Below are 21,633 nucleotides of genomic sequence, written 5' to 3'. Positions count from 1 at the left end.
TGACACTGTGTGCGGTGTGTTAATTACCACTTCACATGTCGAGAAGTCAACCCAGGTGATTATTCGAAACCAAAGGGATGGTCTGTGTTTTAAGACAAAGACACTATCCCGTAAATCAGAATCCGCCAGTTAAAATCATTTGTCAGTCGTTTTTCCCTGCTAGGTATACACACTTCATGTGGGGGACTTTCTTGAAAACAAAACACGAATTTAAACAAAACACTGAAACTCGGCTCTTACCATTAACCAAAAAACTACAATATGCAAAGTCGTGATTGCTATGCTTTTTAGAACTGCTTTCTGGTTGTACTTGTAATGTAAAAAGTACCAACCTACAAAATCATGAGGAAATGACACTCTTATTTTCGTTTTACAACACAGCTGTGCATTTTTGTGGCTAGGAAGTCACACCGGGCAGAACTCACACACCCAGAGGGTTTGGGTGACCCCAGCTTGGTCCCTTCCCCCCACATCACGCACGCACGCCTCCAGAAGCTCATGGACTTTAGAAGCTGGGCAAGGACAACCTCTGCCCCCAGGGACGCTGAGATTCAGGAGGAGCCCACGCCACCTCCCTGGCACACAGCCTGTGCTCAGTGACTTCTCACTGGCGGGAAGGTGGGCTAAGGGGACTGACCGCTGATGGTCGTGTCACTGCCGCTTATTTCCAGCATGAAAGAATGATGCGTACATAACCTCAAAGCAGCATTTTCAATGAAAACGGGACTACTGAACGCGGGCGCTCAGGCATCTTGTCCCGGCAGACTGGTAACAGACACTTCTCCATAATGCCCCCCTTTTACACTGCCTGTGTTTCGTTCCTTTCCTGCCACGGCCTCAGCACCTGTTAATTGGGGGACACCTGCAGTGTCATCCACTCCCAAAAGCACCTGGGAATCTCTCCAGTGACCTCACAGTTGCATGCGATGCCCTTGAACTCTGGCGAGCGCATGCCTGCACTGCATCTAAGAGAGAAAAGCAGCAGGTCACAGACGAAGAGCCGGGTCCTACTTCCACACGCCTCTTAGCAAGTGCTTCATGTACCAGGGAAACACACCACGTCGGGAATCAGGGCTGCCTCCCTGACCAGGAGCCCTCAGAATCTTCCTGTGGCATCACGACAGGCACATGCCCTGAGGAATCACACGACAAGCCTTCACTAAGTGCGTGACAAAGACGCCGACAAAGGGCCCGTCTGGGCAAGACAGACACAGCCGTCAATACATGAGGGCAATGCCCTCGCCCTCTAAGGGCTAATGACTCTCACAGCGCACAGTGCTCCCGTCTCTCTGACACGTCTAAAACAAACACGGTCAAGTAGAAGCACCGACGGCGGTGCAAACGCCATGCGTGTGCGGCAGGCCTCCCGCCGGGCGCCTTGCTCGGGGAACCGTGCCCATGGGGCCGTGAGGACGCAGGGCCGTGTGCGGCTTTCGCGGGGTTCCAGCGCAGCGGGTCTCCCGCAAAGCCCGCACGCCGTTCCCATGCAAACTGTTCCCTTCACCACATGAAAACACGACGTTTCCCTTGCAAAGCCAGGCCTGAGGAAGGTGCAGGGAAGGCTGTTCTCCCTCCTTTCCCTGCCTCGGCCGTACACAGGGACCAGATGGAAGGCACACCCACAACCTAGCCCTAATCTGCTGCTCCCAGCGAGCTTATGGACGCAGGCGCCCACAGACGCTCAGGGCTCTGGACCGCGTGCCCAGTGCGGGCACCTCTGCTTTCCTGGGGGACACCCAGACAGCAGCCTGCAGCAAACAGAAAACGGTGCTTCCAGGAGGAGGGCATCCTTCAGGAGGGGGAAGTTCTTAAGGAAAAGAACGCGTGTCCCTGGGCTTGCTGGCGGGACGCCAGGCACGGACACACACGCGTCCTGATGTTAAGAGGCAGACGCACATAGCACCCAGGCCACCCCTGGAGGCTCCGCTTCTGACTCTGGGGCCTGGCGATCGCGCGGCCTCAGGCGCGTCCCTTGCGGTCACAGTGCTTTGCGGAGGGATTCAGGGCGCTCTGAACCAGCCCACGTGAGTCTATCTCCACATGTGCGTCACCACGTCGCTCAGCGATTCTTTACGGCTGTGACGTAACAAACGTGGATGTATACACCTGGTCTGCATGCCTGATTCCTGGCCCACAGCTCCTAAAACCTGGGGAAGTTCCTGAGTGACAGAGAGGAGCACATTTTGTCACTTTGTTATTTGTAAGAAGCGCCACTCATCCACACCTGAGTCTGTGCTAAAGAGGTGCTTCTTGGGGGGGCCCCAGACGTCCAGGACAGGGCCTGCTCACCAGGAAGCACAAGGCACGATTGGAGGCTGGAACGTTGGGTCCCAGCGCAATGTCCAGGTCCAACGAGTCCGTCACCAACGGCAACTGATCCAGTCAGTCACACCCGTGTAATGAGGCCTCCACAAAAAGACCTGGAAAATGGGGTTCTGGAGGCTCCGAGTCGTTAAACACGGGGAGGTGCCGGGAGGGCGGTGTCCCTGAGAGGAAATGGAAGCCCCCGCCCCCAGCCATCCACACCCCACCCCAGGCCTCTGTTCCCGTGGGCTCTTCCTGAGCGGCCTCCTTTATGACCCAGTAAATACAAGTTAGGTGTTTTCCTGAGTTCTGCCAGGGCATTCCACTGAACCAGTGAACCTGAGCAATGGGTGTGGAGATGCGAAACTCTGTACTCGGAGGGGGGCAGAAGGGAGTGGCCTGGGCGCCCCATTTGCAGCTGGTGTCAGAGTGTACGCAGGCTTGGGGGACTGCGCCCCTAACCGGGGTCACGGCTAACTCTGGGGGGCTAGCGTCAGAACTGAAGGGATGTGGGGTGGTCCAGCTGGGGTGAGGCTCGGAGCAGCCCACGAGCTACACCGAGTGCCTTCACAGGCCCCTGTAGGAAGCTGGGCCCTGGACCAGGAGCACGGCCCCTGCGCCAAAGCCCCAGGTGCTGCCTTTCTTGTGGAAGGAGGATTCCAGGTAATGCCTCCTGAGCTCGCGACGAAGGGACAAAGCCCTTCCCGGGACGCCGCCCCTGACTACCTCTGCGCAAAGCGGAGTACTCGGGCGCGGGAACCGCCCTGCCCTCCCTGCTGGCACCAGCAGGCCACCCGCGGGAAGCCTTCCTTCCTTCTGGCAGGAGCGCCCCCCTGGTCGAGCACCTGCACAGACTGCGGTCCTTCCTCTCTGCAGCCACAGCGTGGCGACACGAGAGCGCAAAGGTGAGCAGCCACTGTCAACTGCTCTAAGCGCTCTTCCGAGCCGCAGGTGGCACGGGCCCCGGGTCCCCGCACAATGACGGCAGGAAAGAGCTCCTCCAGGGGCCGCCTCCAGGGGACACACTAACACGAGCCCAGAAACTGGTGGAGGAAAAGCAAAGGCCGCCCTGTCCCCAAACTCTGCAGCCACAAAACGTCAGGCGACAAGCGCTGGGGACGAGGGTGGGGTGCCGACGGGCGCAGCCATGGCAGGGAACACACGCCCTCCAGCGTGCCTGCAACATACAGGTAAGGAGGCCCGGCCCCCAGCACTGGCAGCCCCCCCGTGTGTCAGACCGGGGGCTCCTTAGGGGCGCCCAGGGACCCCAGGTGTCGGGGTTCTCACTGGCCTGGCGGCTCGGGCAGCTCTGCTCCCACACACACTGCAGTCAGTGATCTCCGTGCACCTGGCTCAGGGGGGCTGCACCGACTGGCCCCGTCTACCGCACACTGTGTCCCCGCCTGACACGCACGCACCCCGCACCTCACAGCACGCGCACCGCCAACAGCGCCCCCTGCCGCCTGTTCCCACCGCCGCTGCGCTGCGCTGCGCTCACCTTCTCCGCGGGGGCCGGAGGGGAGAACCGCTTGGCACAGGCCAGGAATATGTCTGGGTCCGGCTTGCCGTTCCTCACTTCGGGGTCGTCCCCCAGAACGATGTGATCGAACAAGCTGAAGAATTCCTTGTGGGCACTGGTCTTTCTCTCGAAGGACTCGGCCCCGGAGCTGGTGGCCACGGCCACCGGCACGTGGTGCTTCCGCAGATGGTGCATGAGTTTCTCCACCCCTGGGAGGAGCAGGGACAGGCGTCAGTGAGTCAGGGTGGTGCAGAACGTCCAGGCCGCAGGCCCCCCGGGGACACACGCTCCACTGGCCCTGGAACACGACGGTTACCTCTTCCCAGGAAAGAAGATTTGATCTCACACACACTGTCTCACCGCGGGGCTGTCAGCTCCCAAACATCCCTGCTCAAAACTCAGAAAAGCAATTCAGGGCCCAGCTATTTCCCAAAGTAGCAGAGTGCGGTTTGACTGCACAGAAACAGTGCCTGGTTTGCTGGTCCCCTCTTGGGGACACGGACACCAAGCAGAGCGGCCGGGAGGCCCTGCTCTGCGACCTGCAAAGGCGCCTGGGGAAGGTGATGACGGATGTGGGGTGTCCCTGCACCGGACTTCTTTTCTGAAGCAATGAGTATGCAAGGACGATGCTTCTGGCCTTTTCCGAGAAAACTGCACTCAGCAGACGGCAATGCAATCGCTCCTCACACTGCTGGGGGAGGGACATCATGCAGTGGTCTCCCCAGATGAAGGCAAGCTGCAAGCACTGCCTCAAGAGGGACCAGAGAAGAAAGCTAACCTTGCCTGACAGCAACAACACGCCCTGTGAAAGGAGAGCCCCCCCCGCCCCCCCGAACTCCTCCACCATAGGGACTGAGGGCAGGGAACACACACGGTGGCATCGTCACTCACAGCGCCCGCCCGTGAAGAGAGGGCTGGTTACCAGAAATGTGTCCAAGGGGACAGGGGGCTCTATCTCTACCCCATGCTGGTTACGCCTATCATCACATCGAAACCCAGCCAAAGTGCCAGGGTTTATCTCAAATAATTTTAATCATATTCATTACTGTTGTAATCACGACAAGACGGGATCTCCCTGCTTTCCCGATTGTTGCAGGACAGTGTGGCACTGTCATTTTCTGGAACGCGTAACACCATTCAGTAAAGCAAACAGATACTGTGAGTGTTTGGCCCTGACAGACGCCGTCCTGGGAAGGAAGGCTGAAAGGAAGGTGCAGATCTGCAGTTCATGCCAGGACAGACTGAAAACGCTTTCAAGAATTAAGTGCAATCCAGCATGCGGCTGGGTGTACAATTCACAACGTCCCATATCCAATCAAGAAACACCATACGTGCAAAGGAGCCGACAAGTACCACCCAACACCAGGGGGGAAAGTGATCGATAGAAATGGACACCGAGATGCAGCGATGACAGAATTATGAGACCTTATATAACAGCTTTATAAATACACCCAAGTGAGAGATTGTCAGAATGGAAAAAAATTAAACAAAACAAAAATGAGACCCAACTCGTATTGTCTACAAGAAACCTACTCTAAATACAAAAACTCAGGTTAAAAATGAAACGACTGAAAACGATATATATTATGTAACTACTACTCAGAAGAGACTCAGGGTAGCCATATTAATGACAAGTGGGCTTTAGAACAATGACTATTATCAGCGACAACTAAGGACGTTTCATTATGACAAACAGGTCATCAACAAGATATAATTCTAAATGTGTACGCCTCAAATAACTGAGCTTTAATACATCCAAATACATAAAGTAAAAAGTAATAGAACTGAATGGGGAAAGACACATATAGACAGAGGTTTCAAACTCCTCTCTCAGTAATTGCTAGAACAAGTAAACAGAAAATAAGGATAGAGCAGACTTCAAAATTACCATCAAGCGACTGCACTGAATGGACATTTCTATAAACCTTCACCACCACAGCGGAATACAAATCACCTTCAAGAACTTGTGGAACGTCCAACAAGATGCAGGAGTCCATAAGCTATAAAACAATTCTAAAATGCCTTAAAATAATTGACATCATATGAAGTATGTTCCCTGATCACAACGGAATTAAATAATTGACAGGGATTTGGAAAATCACAACTACTTGGATATTAAACAACACACTTCCACGTAAGGCATGGATGGGTTAAAGATGAACTCAGAGGGAAATTGGTAATACTTTGGGAGGAGATCAGGGGTACAGGAGGTCACGAGGGTGGGGCCCGTATAATGGTGCCCTTCCAAGAGGAGGAGACGCCACAGCTCTCTCCCCGCCACGTGAGCACACAGTGGGAAGGTGGCCGTCTGCCATCCTGGAAGAGAGCCGTCACCAGAACGTGCCAGCTGGCACCCTGCCTCCAGAACTGCGAGGAATACACGTCTGTTGTTAAGCCACCAGCCTGTGGTTTTCGGTATAGCAGCCCGAGCTAAGACAAGTGAAAACATTAGCTCAGGCAGCGCCCTGAAGTGTTGGAAGGTGTTGGAGGCAGTCAGCCTCCCTCCTTCATTAACCTGGGCAGGGGAGGGCACTTCCCTTCATGCCCACTTCTCAGAGGCCCACACCCAGGTGAGCCCAGAGCGAAAGGCATCTCACCTCATTACACGTCCCCTGTCACCTTCCGCTGAAACCCACTAGGCAACCAGACCTATGCGGAGCGCTCCCACTCAGGTTTGGGGCGCAGTGAACTGAAGCGTGTTCTCCCCAAGACCCCTGCCCACAGGAACCTCAGAATGCAACCCGACTTGGAAACAGGGTCTTTTCTGAGACGAGGTCATCTTAGATTAGCAGGCGAGGCCCCAAGTCCAATGACTACTCCCCATGGAAGAAGACAACAAAGAAACCTGGGAAAGGCCGTGTGACGACAGGCGCAGATGGCAGGGATGTGGCCGCGAGCCACGGGACATCTGGAGTCCTCAGAAGCTGGGAGAGGGAGGAAGGACCCCCCCTCAGGCCGGCTTGGGGCGTAAGGGGGAGCCTGAACAAGTGGACGCCATCCTCTGCAGTCGGCCTTTCCACTGGCGGGCCTGGAAACGCCGCTGTTCTGTCTTTGTTGTAAGTATGGTCCGGCCCTGGAGGACTTCTCCACTACCTCGAGGTTGTAGGGAAGAAGGCGGTGGAGTAAAGGGACTTCAGAGATTTCTCTGCAGCCTTCATGCCGCTCATCGCTGGAAACCTGAGGTCTCTCTGGTTTAGTTTATAGACAGAATAAATACCCTGTTTTCTGCCCGAGTTGTTTTCAGTCATCATTTAACAGATCTCTATTTTGTGATGATAATTAAACCCTTGGCTGATCGACAGTTTACATTTCACTATTAAGTCACATAGTCAGTGGCTCAGAATATACTGGTTAAAAGCTTTTCCACCAGCAAATGCCCGGAGAGAGGCTTCCGAACCATTTAGCAATTAGGCTGCTGACGTGAGGGTGATTCAGGTCAGTTATGCCTCAGCTTTCAAGCCCCATGGGTCAGTCCTCCCTCTCAGCTGCTGGATGGGCCAAGGCAAGGACACCCTACACCGAAATCAGGTCAAGGACAAGCCCCTGGGCCATTATCAGAGGCTATGGCCCCGAAGACTTGTTCAGCAGACACACCCCTGATGACTGACCCAGGCAAGGACACGCCCCTGCATCATAATCCGGGGCTGCTACCCCTGATGATTGGCTCAGGCAAGGACCCGCCCCTGCATCATAACCAGGGCTGCTTCCCCTGGTGATTGGCTCAGGCCAGGACACGCCTCTGCATCATAACCAGGGGTGCTTCCCCTGCTGATTGGCTCAGGCAAGGACACGCCCCTGCATCATCATTCTGGGCTACTTCCCCTGGTGATTGGCTCAGGCCAGGACACGCCCCTGCATCATCATTCTGGGCTACTTCCCCTGGTGATTGGCTCAGGCCAGGACACGCCCCTGCATCATCATCCGGGGCTGCTTCCCCTGGTGATTGGCTCAGGCAAGGACACGCCCCTGCATCATCATTCTGGGCTACTTCCCCTGGTGATTGGCTCAGGCCAGGACACGCCCCTGCATCATCATCCTGGGCTGCTTCCCCTGGTGATTGGCTCAGGCCAGGACACGCCTCTGCATCATAATCCGGGGCTGCTAACCCTGGTGATTGGCTCAGGCAAGGACACGCCCCTGCATCATCATTCTGGGCTACTTCCCCTGGTGATTGGCTCAGGCCAGGACACGCCCCTGCATCATCATTCTGGGCTACTTCCCCTGGTGATTGGCTCAGGCCAGGACACGCCCCTGCATCATCATTCTGGGCTACTTCCCCTGGTGATTGGCTCAGGCCAGGACACGCCCCTGCATCATCATCCTGGGCTGCTTCCCCTGCTGATTGGCTCAGGCCAGGACACGCCCCTGCATCATAATCCGGGGCTGCTTCCCCTGGCAACTGACCACACATCCTCCAATTTAACTTGCTAAATACCTGCATAGACTGCAGCTCTCACCATAAAAGCATGAAAAATTAATGATGTTGAATTAATAATACACCCTCTCTACCGGCAGCCTCGTTTCCTAATAAGCTCAAGCTTACTTCCAGAACCTGAAGTAGTCTACCGGAAGATACCTTCAGAAAGAAAAGAAATAAACGTCCAGGATGATGTTAGCGTCCAGTTTGGTACTGGGCACAAAGCGGGAAGTGAACAAAATGAATAAATAGCGCTACGCAGAGGACAGTGGCAACCGTCTCAGTATCTAGTCCCTGCACTCAGGACTCCAGGTTCGCCTTCCAGTGAAATTAAGGTTTGGCTCAGATAGCAGCAGCCATGGAAGGATGCGGAATGGATGGAAAACAGGGGGCAAAGTATGTCCTTTGAGGATAGAAAAGTTAACCGATTTTATGACTATTCTCGTGACTGGCAGATCATAGACAGAGATTCTACGGGAAAACGTCTCTGGATCAGTCTTTCTTCTCCCGGTACAGTCCTCCAGCCTTGTCCCCTTCAGGAGAAGTAGGATTTCTCGTCACCGTCTCTGCCTACTCCTTCCCGGACACCAACTCAGTCTCTGCTGACCTAGGTCCTGGGTCTGACCCCACATCCCAATGATTTTAAGTTTCTCCAATCCACTGTTATCTTGGGCTTTTCTTCGTACTTTTGGAGTCTTCTCGATGTTTCGTTCACCTCCCAGGTGCATGGGCGGTGTGTGCAAAGGAGCTCATGTTTTCAAAGACAGAATCTGGAATCACAGGGCATCGCCTCGTCTCATCTGTAAGACTGGTAAAGCTTACAGGAAGCAGACACGCACACAAATCCTCCTGCTAAAAAGCAAGATTCAAGAATCCAAATAGTTACATAGCTCCGTAACCCTCTCATGTGGAAGAGGTCACGAAGTGGTAGGGAAGGAAGAGTCATCCAGGGAAATTCTGTAGGGCTAAGTCCTCTGAAGAACCAGCTCCTGACTCACTGCGAAGGTGGATGTTTCTGGATTTAGTGCTCTATGATTATCTATGACTGGCACCTTTCTTAACTGATATTTGGTCACTGGGAGACCCAAAGGAGGACATTACACAGATTGGATCACCAGGTAAATTTCATATTCTAGACCTGTGAGCGTTCTAGCCAAACTACCACACTAGCTGGATAAGACATCATATTTTCTTAGAACTATACTAAACACATCTCAAGCGTGTTTTAGAATATAAGACAAAAAATCTAGACGGTAAATCCCTTGCAAGGCTTGGGTAGACAAAGAAGAAAAAGTATATTTGCATGCTGAACACATTACAAAGCTATAGTAAACAAAACAATGTGATACTGGCATAAAGGCAGACACAGACCAAAGAAATACAGAGCCCAGAAATAAACCCTCATGTATATGGTCAGATGACCTCTAACAAAGGTGCCAAGACCATTCAATAGGGAAAAAAGGATCACTGAATAGCCACATGCAAAAAAAAAAAAAAAAAAAAAAAAAAAAAAAGGAAGTTGGATCTTTCTTTGCTTCATAACATATACAAAAATTAAAATGGATTAAAGACCCAGACAAAATATATAAATCTATCAAATTCCTAAAAGAAAACACATGGAGAAAGCTTTATGACCCTGGAGTTTGCAATAATATCTTAGATATGACTCTAAAAGCAGAGTCAAGATCAAAAATAGCAAAATGGAACTACATCGAACTTAAGAAGTTTTGTGCATAAAAGGGTACAATCAACAGAGTGCAAAGCCGACCCACGAAATGGAAGAAAGTAGTTTCATATTGTATTAGCTGATAAGGGGTTTATATCCAGAATATAGAAAGAATTCCTACAACTCAACAAGAAAATAAACAAGTTAACCCTATTAAAGAAAAACAAGAAAGGAAGGAAGGAAGGAAGGAAGGAAGGAAGGAAGGAAGGAAGGAAGGAAGAAGGCAAAGGAGTCGAACAGACATTTTTACAAAGAAGACAAACAGATGGCCCACAGCATCTGAAACGATGCCTCACATCATTAAGCATTAGAGAAATACAAATCAAAACCACAAGGAGAAATCACTTCACATGCATTCGGATAGATACTGTCAAAAAATAAAGAAAAGAAAAAAAACACAGAACAAGTGCTGGTGAGGATGTGGAGAAATCGGAACCCTTGTGGATGCTTGGAGGGAAAATAAAATGGTGCTGCCACAAAGGAAAACAGCATGGTGCTTCCTCAAAAGATTATAAATAGAATGGCCAACACTCTCACTTCTGGATATACACCCCAAAAAACTGAAAGCAGGGTCTCAAAGAGATGTCTGCACCCCACGTTCACTGCAGCATGATTCACAATAGCCAGAAACAGGAAACAACTCAAGGGTCCACCGAGGACAGACGAACAGATACAATGCAGTCTACCCACACAATGGGATATTATTCCGCCTTCACACGGGAGAAACTCCTACCACACGCTACAATACGGACAGACGCGGAGGCCGTGATCCTAAGGTCCCAAAGCCAGTCCCGACAGGACAAACACTGCGCACAGAATTCCACTCCCAGGAGGGACCCAGAGGTAACACCTACCGAAGTGCACACTTAGAAGCGAGTAAGACAGCACTTTGTAAGCTGTGTGTTTCTTATGTGTCAAAAAGAACTAACAGTCTGCATGCGTCTCCATCGTGACGGCTTGTGGCAAGCGGTGTATGTGAACGGTGAAGGCGGCAGCAGACACAGAGCGCATCCCCGCACTGGTACCCACGCCTGAGGTCCACGAGTGCGTGTGCACCCAGGGCAGCCCCAGGCCCTGGCAGCAGCGGAGGGCTACTTCAAACCTGTGCCTTTGAACAGAGTTATAAATATAAGGAACAATGTGTTGCAAAAACGACTATGATTCATACTCATAGGATTTTAAATTCAAAATTACTACCATGACTGCAAATATTTGGTCTCCTCACCGAGAATTCTAAAAATTGAGTATTCACCTTTCTTCCTGGAAGCATCTTCAAGTAGTACTGCATTGTTAAGCGTTTTTTTTTGTGTGTGTGTTTTTTTTTTGGCCCTGTAATCTAGAACATTCTTGACTTCATCAGTTTTAGCAGAAATAGCACACAATTCTGTTCTGATCCATGTTCAGTTATCAAGCCCCAAGACAGAAAAAGTCAACTTTACTTCCCACGGACAAGTAAAGAGAGGGGTCAGGGCATATACACAGAGACATGAAAAATGAATTATGCCTCCAACTTTATAAAACAAAGAGAAGCTTCGCAGGGGACATTTCCCTGCTTGTTTATCATCAACTCGTGAAAGTCTGAATAGCTGCTGAGACATTGAACCTGAACCTGATTTGGAAAAGACAAAGGCAGGACCACCTATTCAAGCCCGCGGCAATTCTGTTGTGCACGTGACCTTGCCGTAACAGCGGCACACACAGGCTTCACTGTGCCGGGGCTTCGGGCCCCACGGGAGAGCATGCAGATGCCCGGAGAGGCCCTTCAAAGGCAGAAGTGAGTGGGGCACCGAGCGCGTGTGAAATGCTCCCGGGAGAGCCAGGGAGCCTCCCACAGGAGGGGACGGTCGCGAGCCGCCGGGGAGGATGCAGACGAGATGGCAGCAGGCGTGCCTGGCCGTCCCGTGCCTGGGGTGGCAGCAGTGGCGCCTGCACGGAACGGCCCTGCAGACGGCGAGGGGAGCGCACCTGGCATGAGCGCGGCCGTGGGGAACAGGTCGTGCAGCTTCGCCTGGCTCTCCTGCAGCAGCTCCTCTTTGGACATGGGCAGCTGCAGGACGTCTATGATGATCTGGGCCGCTTCCAGGGCCTTCTTGCCCATCACCAGGGACTTCACGTGCCAGCTGTACTGCTTCTCGTAGCGATCGCAGATGTCCTGGAACACCACTGAATAGAGCCGCTCCGTGTCTGCAGACACAGGGGACACAAACGTGTGCACAAGGTCAGGGCCCACGCCGCACTCACGCCCGGGCTGTGTGGGGCACGCCCGGGCACACGCACAGGGGAGGGCACACTCGCTCAGGGAAGAACGCGGGCCCCTCGCGGACGCGTGCGCAGGTGTCCCGGGCGAAACACCTGGGCAGCCGGCCCCGTCTGCTGGAGGACCTTTGCTCCGTCAGAACCTGGGAGAGAAATGAAGTGTACAGCACGGCTGTCTTTTATAGAAACAGGGATGTAGGTGAGTCTAACTACGCCCTTGGGGTCAGACTCCAACCCATCCCATGTCATCGGCACCTGCTATTCCCACACGCGTGCAAAAGGCAGTGCCACACGGGGTCTGCTCTGCGTGTGGGGCCCTTGGCCTTGGGGACACTGCCAGCACGTGTCCTGGAATTTAACTCAACTCTGACACGCCCCACCCAGAGCCAGCATCCGACCCCAAGGGGCAGGGCTCAGTGCCACACAACTGCCCCGCTGCCCACAACCACACACACTTCGGAAGTGTATTGTGCAGGTCGTCACCTGAGCCTCTGACTGGCTACAAATCACAGGCTCCCAGCACACCTGTCTCAGGTTTGATTAATGTGACAGAGCAGCTCCCAACTCAGGGAAACAGCTGCCTTCACTTGTTTACCTGTGTAGTACAGATGAACCCCCCCAGACGGAAGAGACACGTAGGGTAAGTATGTGGGGGGGCCGGCTTCCAGGGCGGCTCTGGGCCCCCACTGTCCCCTCACCTCACGTGGTCACCCACCCACAAGGAGTCCCTCCTACTGGGACTTTTACGGCCGCTTTGCCACCTGGGAAGCTCAGTCCTCAGCTGAATGTCCAGCCCCTCGCTGGAGAATCGGGGGGGAGGTGGGGTCCTGCAAGTTCCAAGCTTCTGATCATGGCTTGGTCTTTCCGGTGACCACCTCATTCCAGGAGCCCACGCAGAGCCACCTCCTTAGAACCAAAGATGGTACTGTGACCCAGGAAATCGCAAGGGACTCAGGAGCTGTGTCAGGAACGGGGCTCAAAGACCCACCGTGAGCACAGAAGCAGCTCCCAGTGCTGTTGTCAGTTAGGAAACACGGGGTGTTCGCAGTGCTGTGCCAGGAGCTGGGGGGCAGGAACCAGCACACACGTTTCCTATCGTCTCCCAGGCCCGTCGTTCGTAGCGGTGGGAGGTGGGCCTCCCAGGAGTAAGACGCCAGGGGGACACTTCCCAGGGCAAAGCCTCACACAGCGTAGCTCACCTCCCGGCCCGCCTGGCAGGTTAGCGCGCGGGAAACACCGCTCCTGTAGTAATGCTTCTACTGCCACTACCGTGTACAGCGGCCGACTGTGTGCAAGGGAAGAAACAGCTCTGCTCGCATGCGCTTGCATGTTTGCAGCTAGCGCACAAGCAGCACGCACCGAGCCCACGGCATCCATCGGTGGGCACCGCGGGCAGTGCCAGGGCTGCCGTGACGGGACCGTGAGGAGGAAAAAGCGTGGAAGCCACAGTAACGCGCGTTCCCTAACAGGGCCTGAGTGTGTGTGGGTGCACAGCCAGCGGTCATCCCCGTCACGCGAAGCCGGGGCCCAAACACAGGGGTGCTCCGACAGCCCCCTCCTGTCCAAGGGCCCTGGCAGAGGCAACATGTGGGTGCGGTGACCGGCGGCACGTGCAGGGTAACCGGGGAACGTCTCCAAGGCAACCACTGCCAGCGCAGCTAAGCCACACGCGGCGGCTAGTGCTGTGGGGACCGTCAGCCCAGGTGCCTACAGGGAGCAGACAGCTGTCAGGAGGCGGGCACTGCGCCTGGCCTTCCCGCCGGGTGGAGGGCACACACGGCCCTCACTGACCCCAGAGGGGACGGACGGAGCTGTGCCTGCACAGCCTGGAGGCCGACCCACGGGCGCTCTGACAGAAACGCCAGCTCCCATTCGGCAGGAGACGGAGACGGGCTGCCTGTTCCCACGGCGGCTGCAGGGACAAGCGCCGGGTCGTGAAGCGACATGCACAGTACACATTCTGGGCTGAATTGGTCCAGTTGGGCCCCATAGTGGTTCCTGAAAAGAGCCGAGCGACGTCAACGGCTTTTCATTGCCTTTCCCACAAGGAGATGCAAAAGCACAGTGGTGCTGCCTGAGCCACTTCTTTTTCCTGAGACGGTATTTGGGAAACCCCACGCAGAGACAGAGGCAGATCTGACAAAAGGGAACTGCAGGCCCTGAGCAGGTGAGAGAGACGGCAGCTGGGTTTGAAAAAGCAGAGAGCAGCCCGTGAGGAAAGGAAAGGCAGCAGGGCCGGCCGGCCGGGCGGGAAGACGCTGACGCCCGTCAGGGACTCCTGCTCAAGCAAGTGCGAAGGCCAAAGAAAGGCATGTGAAGAACACACATTCCAAAGACAGGAAGATAGCTATACCCTTTTAAAATGCTTTAAACCGTGTTTGTTTAAAGGTTAAAATGTCATAGAGCTTGTCATTGAAAAGACACAGAACTGGGGGACCATAAATTCTGTCGGCGACTGTGCAGACGGCCCCTTTTCTTCCCAACTTACATAAAATTACCCCAAAGCCTCAGCAAGATAAGCGAGGATTGTAAACAAGTCATTAAATAACCGCTCAGATCCAACAATCACTATGCCAGCTGAGGACGGTCGTACTTAAAATGAAAGGGACAGCCTTTTGAAAGCAAAACGTGTCAAGAAGCTAATAAACAATGAAGGGCACGCAGCGTGCCATGCTGTCAGAGGCGTGTGCCCCCCAGCTCAGGAGCTTCCTGCTTCTGCGCTTGCTTTTGGGTTTACTGTTCCCAGGGAGCTCGGCTCTGCATGTCACCTGCTGCAGCCCCAGAAGGCTCTAGAGGAACAGCGTGCCTCAGTGCCAAGCTGGCTGCTGCACGGGAGGAGAGCCTGCACCACTCAGGGTGGGCCGCTGGGGCCCGTGCAGTGCTCAGGGGGCAGCAGATGGGGCCGGGGAGCTGGGTGGTGCTCAAGTTGAAATTCTTCAGACGGTCACAGAAGGCATCCCAGCCCCGGGAGGAAGGCCGCGTTTGGCGGCCTCTAAGCTCAACCTGCTTCTAAGGCTGAACGAACACGACAACTCTGGAATTCATCCACAAAAGCATCACACCGCCCAGGCTCACGAGCCAGCATCACAGGCATTTGTGAACTAACCTCCCAGCCTAGGACAGGAACAGAAAACCTCCTCCTCACTTCCATAATCCAGAAACTTCTGGAAACTGAAGTGTTCGGTCCACAGCAAAATCTGACTTGGACAGGCCGGAGGCAGTTCTAACGACCAACATTTATCACACAGTGAATCATCACACACTTCCCTACAGATCAGCGGGTTTGATTACAGGGGCTGCCCCAAGACCTCCTAGATGTGTAGGCTGCACAAAGCACATGTGTCCTAATACCTCTTTAAAATGGCAATTAAAAATGCGAGTATAAACAGAACTGGCTCCACAGGCTTTGGAAAAGACAGTCCAAACCCACACTGATTACGGCTTGCTGGGCAACGTACACGCAGCTTATCTTGCACACACCTTCAATAATTGAATGCTTTTTCTCAAAACTTGATCTTGAAAATAGTCTTACTTTTATAATTTCCAACAACAAAAGTCGGCAGGGGGCAATCCAAAGCCAGGGTTTCGTGCTACAGATAGATAGGTTAGTTCCTTAAAGACACAAAATCCTCCTGAAACTGTAAAAAAAAAAAACAAAAAACAAATATATCTAAACACAAAACCAAAAAAAGCTTAAAAAAATGTGTTTTTTTCATTGAAAAGGAGGAAAAAAAGACACAAAATCCATTTTCACACGAAGGGCCCATGGTGAGCTACAATCCAATGGTCACGATCTGGCAGACAGGCTGTAACCCACTGCAGGCCGTCTGTCATCCACAAACAGCCATGGTTTTGAATGTGGTGAAAAGCACGTATTTTCAATGTGAAACGGCTTTAATAATAAACGTACCGTATAGCATACAGTACACTTCGATGAACGTGGTGGTGTCATTTTTCTAAGGCATTTGGCTAGTACACATTCAGCACTGAATAGATTTTTGGGTTGAATTCACTGATTTTGTTCTCCTGAGACAGTCTTTCGTCGGCCACTGTTTCCTTAGCCCACTGGTTTTCAAAGTGCAGTCCGTGGACCAAGAGCTTCAGGAATGTAAGTTCTTGGGTCTCAGCCTCACTCTGCAGTCAGGAGCTGGCGGGGTGGGGGTGTGCGTGTGCGTGTGTGTGTCCCCGGCACTGGGCGCTCCACCTGCCAAGCCCCCCGGGAGGTGGGGCGTGTGCTAGAGGGAGACCTGACACTATCAGGTTATGTTTGTACTGAAGCCCTGTCTGTGCTCTCTATACAAGGTCAGTGATTGGAACACACGGATTGCCCTTAACCAAGGAAAGCGCAATTGTAAGGATTCCACATACAGAGTAGAAATTAAAGAAAAAATAATCTATGACGACATTCATCCTCACACTGACGCTTTCCTGTCTATTACATCCCATTATACTTACACGGTCACTTCTTTTCCTCACTCCCTGCAATCAGGTTTACGTTCATGTGTCTGTAACGAAAGCAAGGTTTAAACGGAAGAAACCTTGACTATGCCCCAAGTCTCTGAAGTGAACTGCAGCAAACAAGCCCAGTTGAGTGGCATGTTTGGTGATCGGAAGCTGGCTGGGTGACACAGCATCACAGACACTATGGCAACAGAACACTGGGCTTGCTTGTGACAGATGTGGCAAGGACACCCAACAAGCTTTTTTTTTTTTGGAAGAGACATGTAATTTGGAACAAAATACAGACAGCTTAATGGAACATACACCATTCAAAGGATGAGTTCATTGGTCCATCAGTCTCTTAGAGGGAATCGAGAAGAGGAACCATTTCTAGCACTGGGATCACGGAACAGGAAGTACCAGGGGACGTGAGTGGCCTTGTTCTAAGACGAGCTCATATTGCAAGGGACACATTTGCGATCGGTATCCTTAGCAGGGGGTCCCCGATTTCCACTGGCGAAAGCATTTCCAATCCTGTGAAGAACTTGGTCACAAGGAGAGTCCATTTCCCAAACCGACTGTTTGGTCAGTGGCACAGGTGTCCTGAGCAGTGAGCGGTGACGGGCGGGAGCCTGCCCGGGCAGCGCTGCCAGGACCTGGGCCACCCTGACCGGCTCCATCAGATACCTGGGCTGGCCTCGGGCTCTCCTGCTCTTTATGGCCACCCAGCTTGCTCAGTAGTTCCTAGAACTCTAAGGGCAAACACTGTGTTGCTAGGTCACTGGGGCCCCGCGGCAGCTCAATGCCATCCATTCCCGGCACCAGCAGAGCCCAGATCATATCGCGTGGGACTGTCTGGCTCAGAGTGGATTCAGGCACATCCCCGCCAGGGCCAGCCGGCCTGGGTGGCCGCCAGCCTGCCGAGCAAAGCGCCTCCGGCAACTGGAGAGCACGTCCGCTGAAAGCACGGGTCACCCTGGTGGAGGAGCGAGGCGTGACGCAAGCTGGGGGAAGACAGGGGCGGTATGAAGAGACCCGCTTCTGACAGAGGGTTGCCAAGGGAAGAAAGCACGCATTCTCTAGTCCCCAAAGGCCCTTCTGTGTGTGGAAGTAAAGGAACAGCCTGCAGAGGAGAACGGGCAGCGGATTCTGGGTTGTTTGTTCTAGAGGGAACCAGTCGGCCACCAGCACTGGCAGTGAGCAGCGGCTCAAAAGGAGGCAGGACAAGGGGCCGCTTTCCAGGGGCTGCACAGCTGGCTACACTTTCCTTCTTCACTGCAGCCCAGCCCGGGGATCCATGCTGGCGCCGAACGGGCGCCAACGGCCACCGGCTGTATGCACATGATTTCATTTGAGGTTTGGATACTAGAGAACATATATATATATATATATATATAATGCTATAAACGAGAACCCAGAGCAACCTCAGATTTATTTTCCCCCCATGTTACAATGCAGCCCCAGTTCCCAATGACTGAGCACAGAGGTCCTTCTGGGACGAACATTCGTGACTGGAAACATCTTGCACTACAAGAGAAAACACAGCACAACACTCACTCGAATCAGATGTGAACAGTCTCAAGCAATGAGACAGCAATCTGGGTGGACAGAAGTGACGCATCCTTCAAGTCTGATCGATCCAATTTTGCAAATATTTATTGGGTACCTACGTGACAGGCACTGAGAAAAACGGGACCATTGAGACGCAAACAGTCCTTGCTAAGTTACAGAAATCAGAACTGAAAAGGGCGTTACCGTATGCTGAAAAAAGAAACAGTCAAATAGTGCAAAGGGAAGGGAGTCTTTGCAAACAGAGTGAGTCAGAAAGTGCCACTAGATAAATCAGAATGTTGTTCTCAGCTGAAGACCTGCTGAAAGGTCGCCCTCAGCTGACCCCAATGACCTGGAGTCCAAGAACTTTCCCCCTGGCCATGAAAAGCCGTTGGGCGGAGTGTTTTCCCAATTCCCAGCGGCATGGAGGCGAGAGAAGGGTGGCGGTCTGGGCTCCAGCAGACTCTGCGGCTGCATCCCCACTGGCACCACGCCAGGCTTCTGCCTGCATCCACGGTCATTCCCTGGGTGCTCCAGCACAGTGCTGCAGACAGAAGTCCCGTGGCCTCTGCTGCAGCTGTTCAACCTTCACAAGTGGGCCCGGCAATGCAGCCAGTGCTTCCCTGAGCTCAGGAAGGGAAAAGACTGAAATGAATCAATAACAGGTACGAAACTAGGAGGCCGGTAATACTTGCTGCAAAGGAGAAGCTGGCTTGCTCTCTGAAGTACCTGGTATATCGTTTCCCGTGGCTCTGAGCTATCTGCTGTGAACTGGAAAGAATAATAAATAGGACGGCTTAAAATAAAGATCAGTAATGATCATTTAATTGAGTGACCGTTTGTAAAGGAAAACCTTTGATTGGCATTTAGCATGAGTCACTGGTATTACCAATGACTACATTTAATGGGCACGGTTATTGCTCAAGAATATTTTTCCTCTGGTAATCACAAGGTTTAAAAAAATCATTTTTAAAACGAACTGGTTCCAAACACGTTGCTGGGTCCCACCTATCTGTATGGAAACGTATCTGTAGACTGGGGGAGAAAATGAAGAGTGACCTTTAGGTTCGTACCTCTGAATGGAACACCGAAGCCCTAAAATCTCCTCAAGAAAACACAGGAGGACGTCTTTGGGACTGGGGATTGCACAAAGTTTTCATACACACAAGAGAAACGAGACCAGCAGAAGAACACATGGATGCAGGGGCTTTCGTCAAAATGAAAGGACCCCAGTGAGAAAACAGAGGCAAGCCACAGATCGAGAGCAAACGTGTACGGAACACGCACACACACACACACACACACACACACACGATTTGGAGGCAGAATAGAGAACTGAACTTGACAACTCAGTGCTGAGAAACACAGCCGGTCCGTGGACGCAGCAGCAATAGTCCCCCCCCACCCCACCCCACGATGCTCTCCTCCAGAACCTGTCCACGGGACTTATGTGGCAAGCAGAGGCCGCAGGTGTGAATGAGTTACGCATCCTGAGATGGGGACGCGCCCCTGGAGTGTCTGGTGAGCCCACCGTAGTCCCAGGGTCCTCAGAACGGGGAGACGGGGGACAGGAGCGGGGTTGGCTGGTGTGGGGCCACAGGAAGGCCGGGGCTCTGCAAGCTGGAGAAGGCAGGGAAAACACCCCGTCCCCTAGGGCACCCTGAGGGAGCACAGCTCTGTCAGCACCGTCATTGCAGAACATCAAGCAGCCTCCAGAACGGTAAGATAATCGGTTTGTGTCGTTTGACGCCACGAGGTTTGTGATCATGTTAGTTACAGCAGCAATAAGAAACTCATACACAACCCAACACAAAAGCCAGTGTGGAAAACCATTTAGCAGTTTCTTAAAAAGTACGTACACGCCTAGGGCACCACCACTAGCAATAAAAAGCAGGAGAAAAAAAAACTACTGGTACACACAGCCTGAGTTTCAAAACAATTATGCCCAATGAAGAGACAAAAGGATTACATACAGCACGATTCCAAATAAAAGTGGAGCAAGCGCAAACTGATCCACTCTTTCATGAGCGGACTGGCAGCTACCGTGGGACAGGCTGGGAAGAGCGGGACTCGCGGGGGACAGCTGGGGGCCCAAGGAAACTCCAGAGCTGTGCACACATTCCTTACCCCGAGTGTGCTCATGGCATCACAGGTCATTCCGAGCTAAAACTCACCTGCCTGCACTCGACTCTACCCCTGACGTCCAGTGTTACGACAGCTTCCTGGGACCGCTCTGCTTTCCTCCTGAGAAAGTCACTCCTGTACTGTTGCAGAGGAAACTGGCTGACTGCACCAACACGGTATGTTTAAGTTCTCAAAATACAGGCCGCCTGGCACAAAACGGACTGACCCCTCCTGCAGGGCTGGAGACGGTAAGAAGCCGAGTGGAGAGAGTGTTTCCCACACATGGAAAATCAGCCCCCAGGATGGTCCACTCACTCCACGGAGCTGCACAAGTCATGCCCCCACGCCCACAGCGTCCGCTCAAAGCAGCTTCCGCGCTTCGCTCCCGTGTAATTATGGGGCAGGCGGGCTGGACGGGATCATTTAAGACGAGAGCGGAACGCCTGGCTCCCTGCCCCGTCCACGACATCCACGGAGACAGAGGAGCTTCTCAGGCGGAAAGGACCCCAGGTAGGTGCAGGGGGGAAGGGGCTGCGGCCGGGCTCCGTGTACAGCTCAGGGCACGGCCAGGTCTGCCGTGTGACGGGCTCTCCTCAGCCGTAAGATGACAGGGGGAGGAAAAAGAGTCGCTGGTCTGGCTTTGTAAATGCAAGAAAGCTGCAAGATCCTCAGGTTACGTTGTCCAAAGGACAGTGAGTCTCAAATCCTGCAGATACTGGGATTAAAATAATGTTTGTACGCTCATTCCGTCAAGCTGGGATACATGACGCAGAGGAAAGAGGCCAGATGGACAGTAGCCGGGTACTGAATGATACTGCTCCATGCTGTTTACAATGCATACGGCTCCCTTTTTAAAAGCGTGCCGTACGTAGCAGGTCCCACACACACACAACACAGGCTTTTCAAATCAGTCTGCTCCAGTCCCAGGCGTCCACGACTCACGGCTCCCTTTCCTATCTGCTCCCCCTCTCGCCTTTCCTACTTGGCGGATCTTTCAAAGCACAAGCTCGGAGGGTGCAGACGCTGATGAAAGAAAGACTGCCTTCCTACTTCCTCTAAGGAGGCAGCAGGTACTTTACACAAGAGCATGTTTATCCCACCGCCCACCCCGTGCTGGAATCTGGGGCCCATCAGCAACTGGTGCTGCGGGGCGGTTTACACACAGTTTGTAATGCCCACGTAGCCTGCAGCCCATTTAAACCAGCGACACAGAACGGGGGTAAAGGCACGCTGGGGGACGTGCTCCAAACACACTTCTCCCCAGGTCGCATTTACCTGACACTATCACGAGAGTGA

General features: G+C 53.1%; 1 protein-coding gene across 1 annotated transcript in view; it reads right to left on the bottom strand.

The window, feature by feature from the left end:
• PUDP (pseudouridine 5'-phosphatase) overlaps positions 1-21,633 on the bottom strand; it is a 46,340-nt gene that overhangs the window by 11,111 nt on the left and 13,596 nt on the right. Inside the window, exons 2-3 of the mRNA XM_033104875.1 lie at positions 11,932-12,150; positions 3,803-4,032 (exon numbers count right to left, since the gene is read on the bottom strand). Of these exons, the coding sequence (XP_032960766.1) occupies positions 3,803-4,032; positions 11,932-12,150 (449 nt within the window). The remainder of the gene's footprint in view (positions 1-3,802; positions 4,033-11,931; positions 12,151-21,633) is intronic.

The sequence above is a fragment of the Rhinolophus ferrumequinum genome, chromosome X (genome assembly GCF_004115265.2).
Source record: "Rhinolophus ferrumequinum isolate MPI-CBG mRhiFer1 chromosome X, mRhiFer1_v1.p, whole genome shotgun sequence".
NCBI classification, from domain to species: Eukaryota; Metazoa; Chordata; class Mammalia; order Chiroptera; family Rhinolophidae; genus Rhinolophus; species Rhinolophus ferrumequinum.
This window is presented reverse-complemented; position numbering and strand designations above follow the sequence as displayed.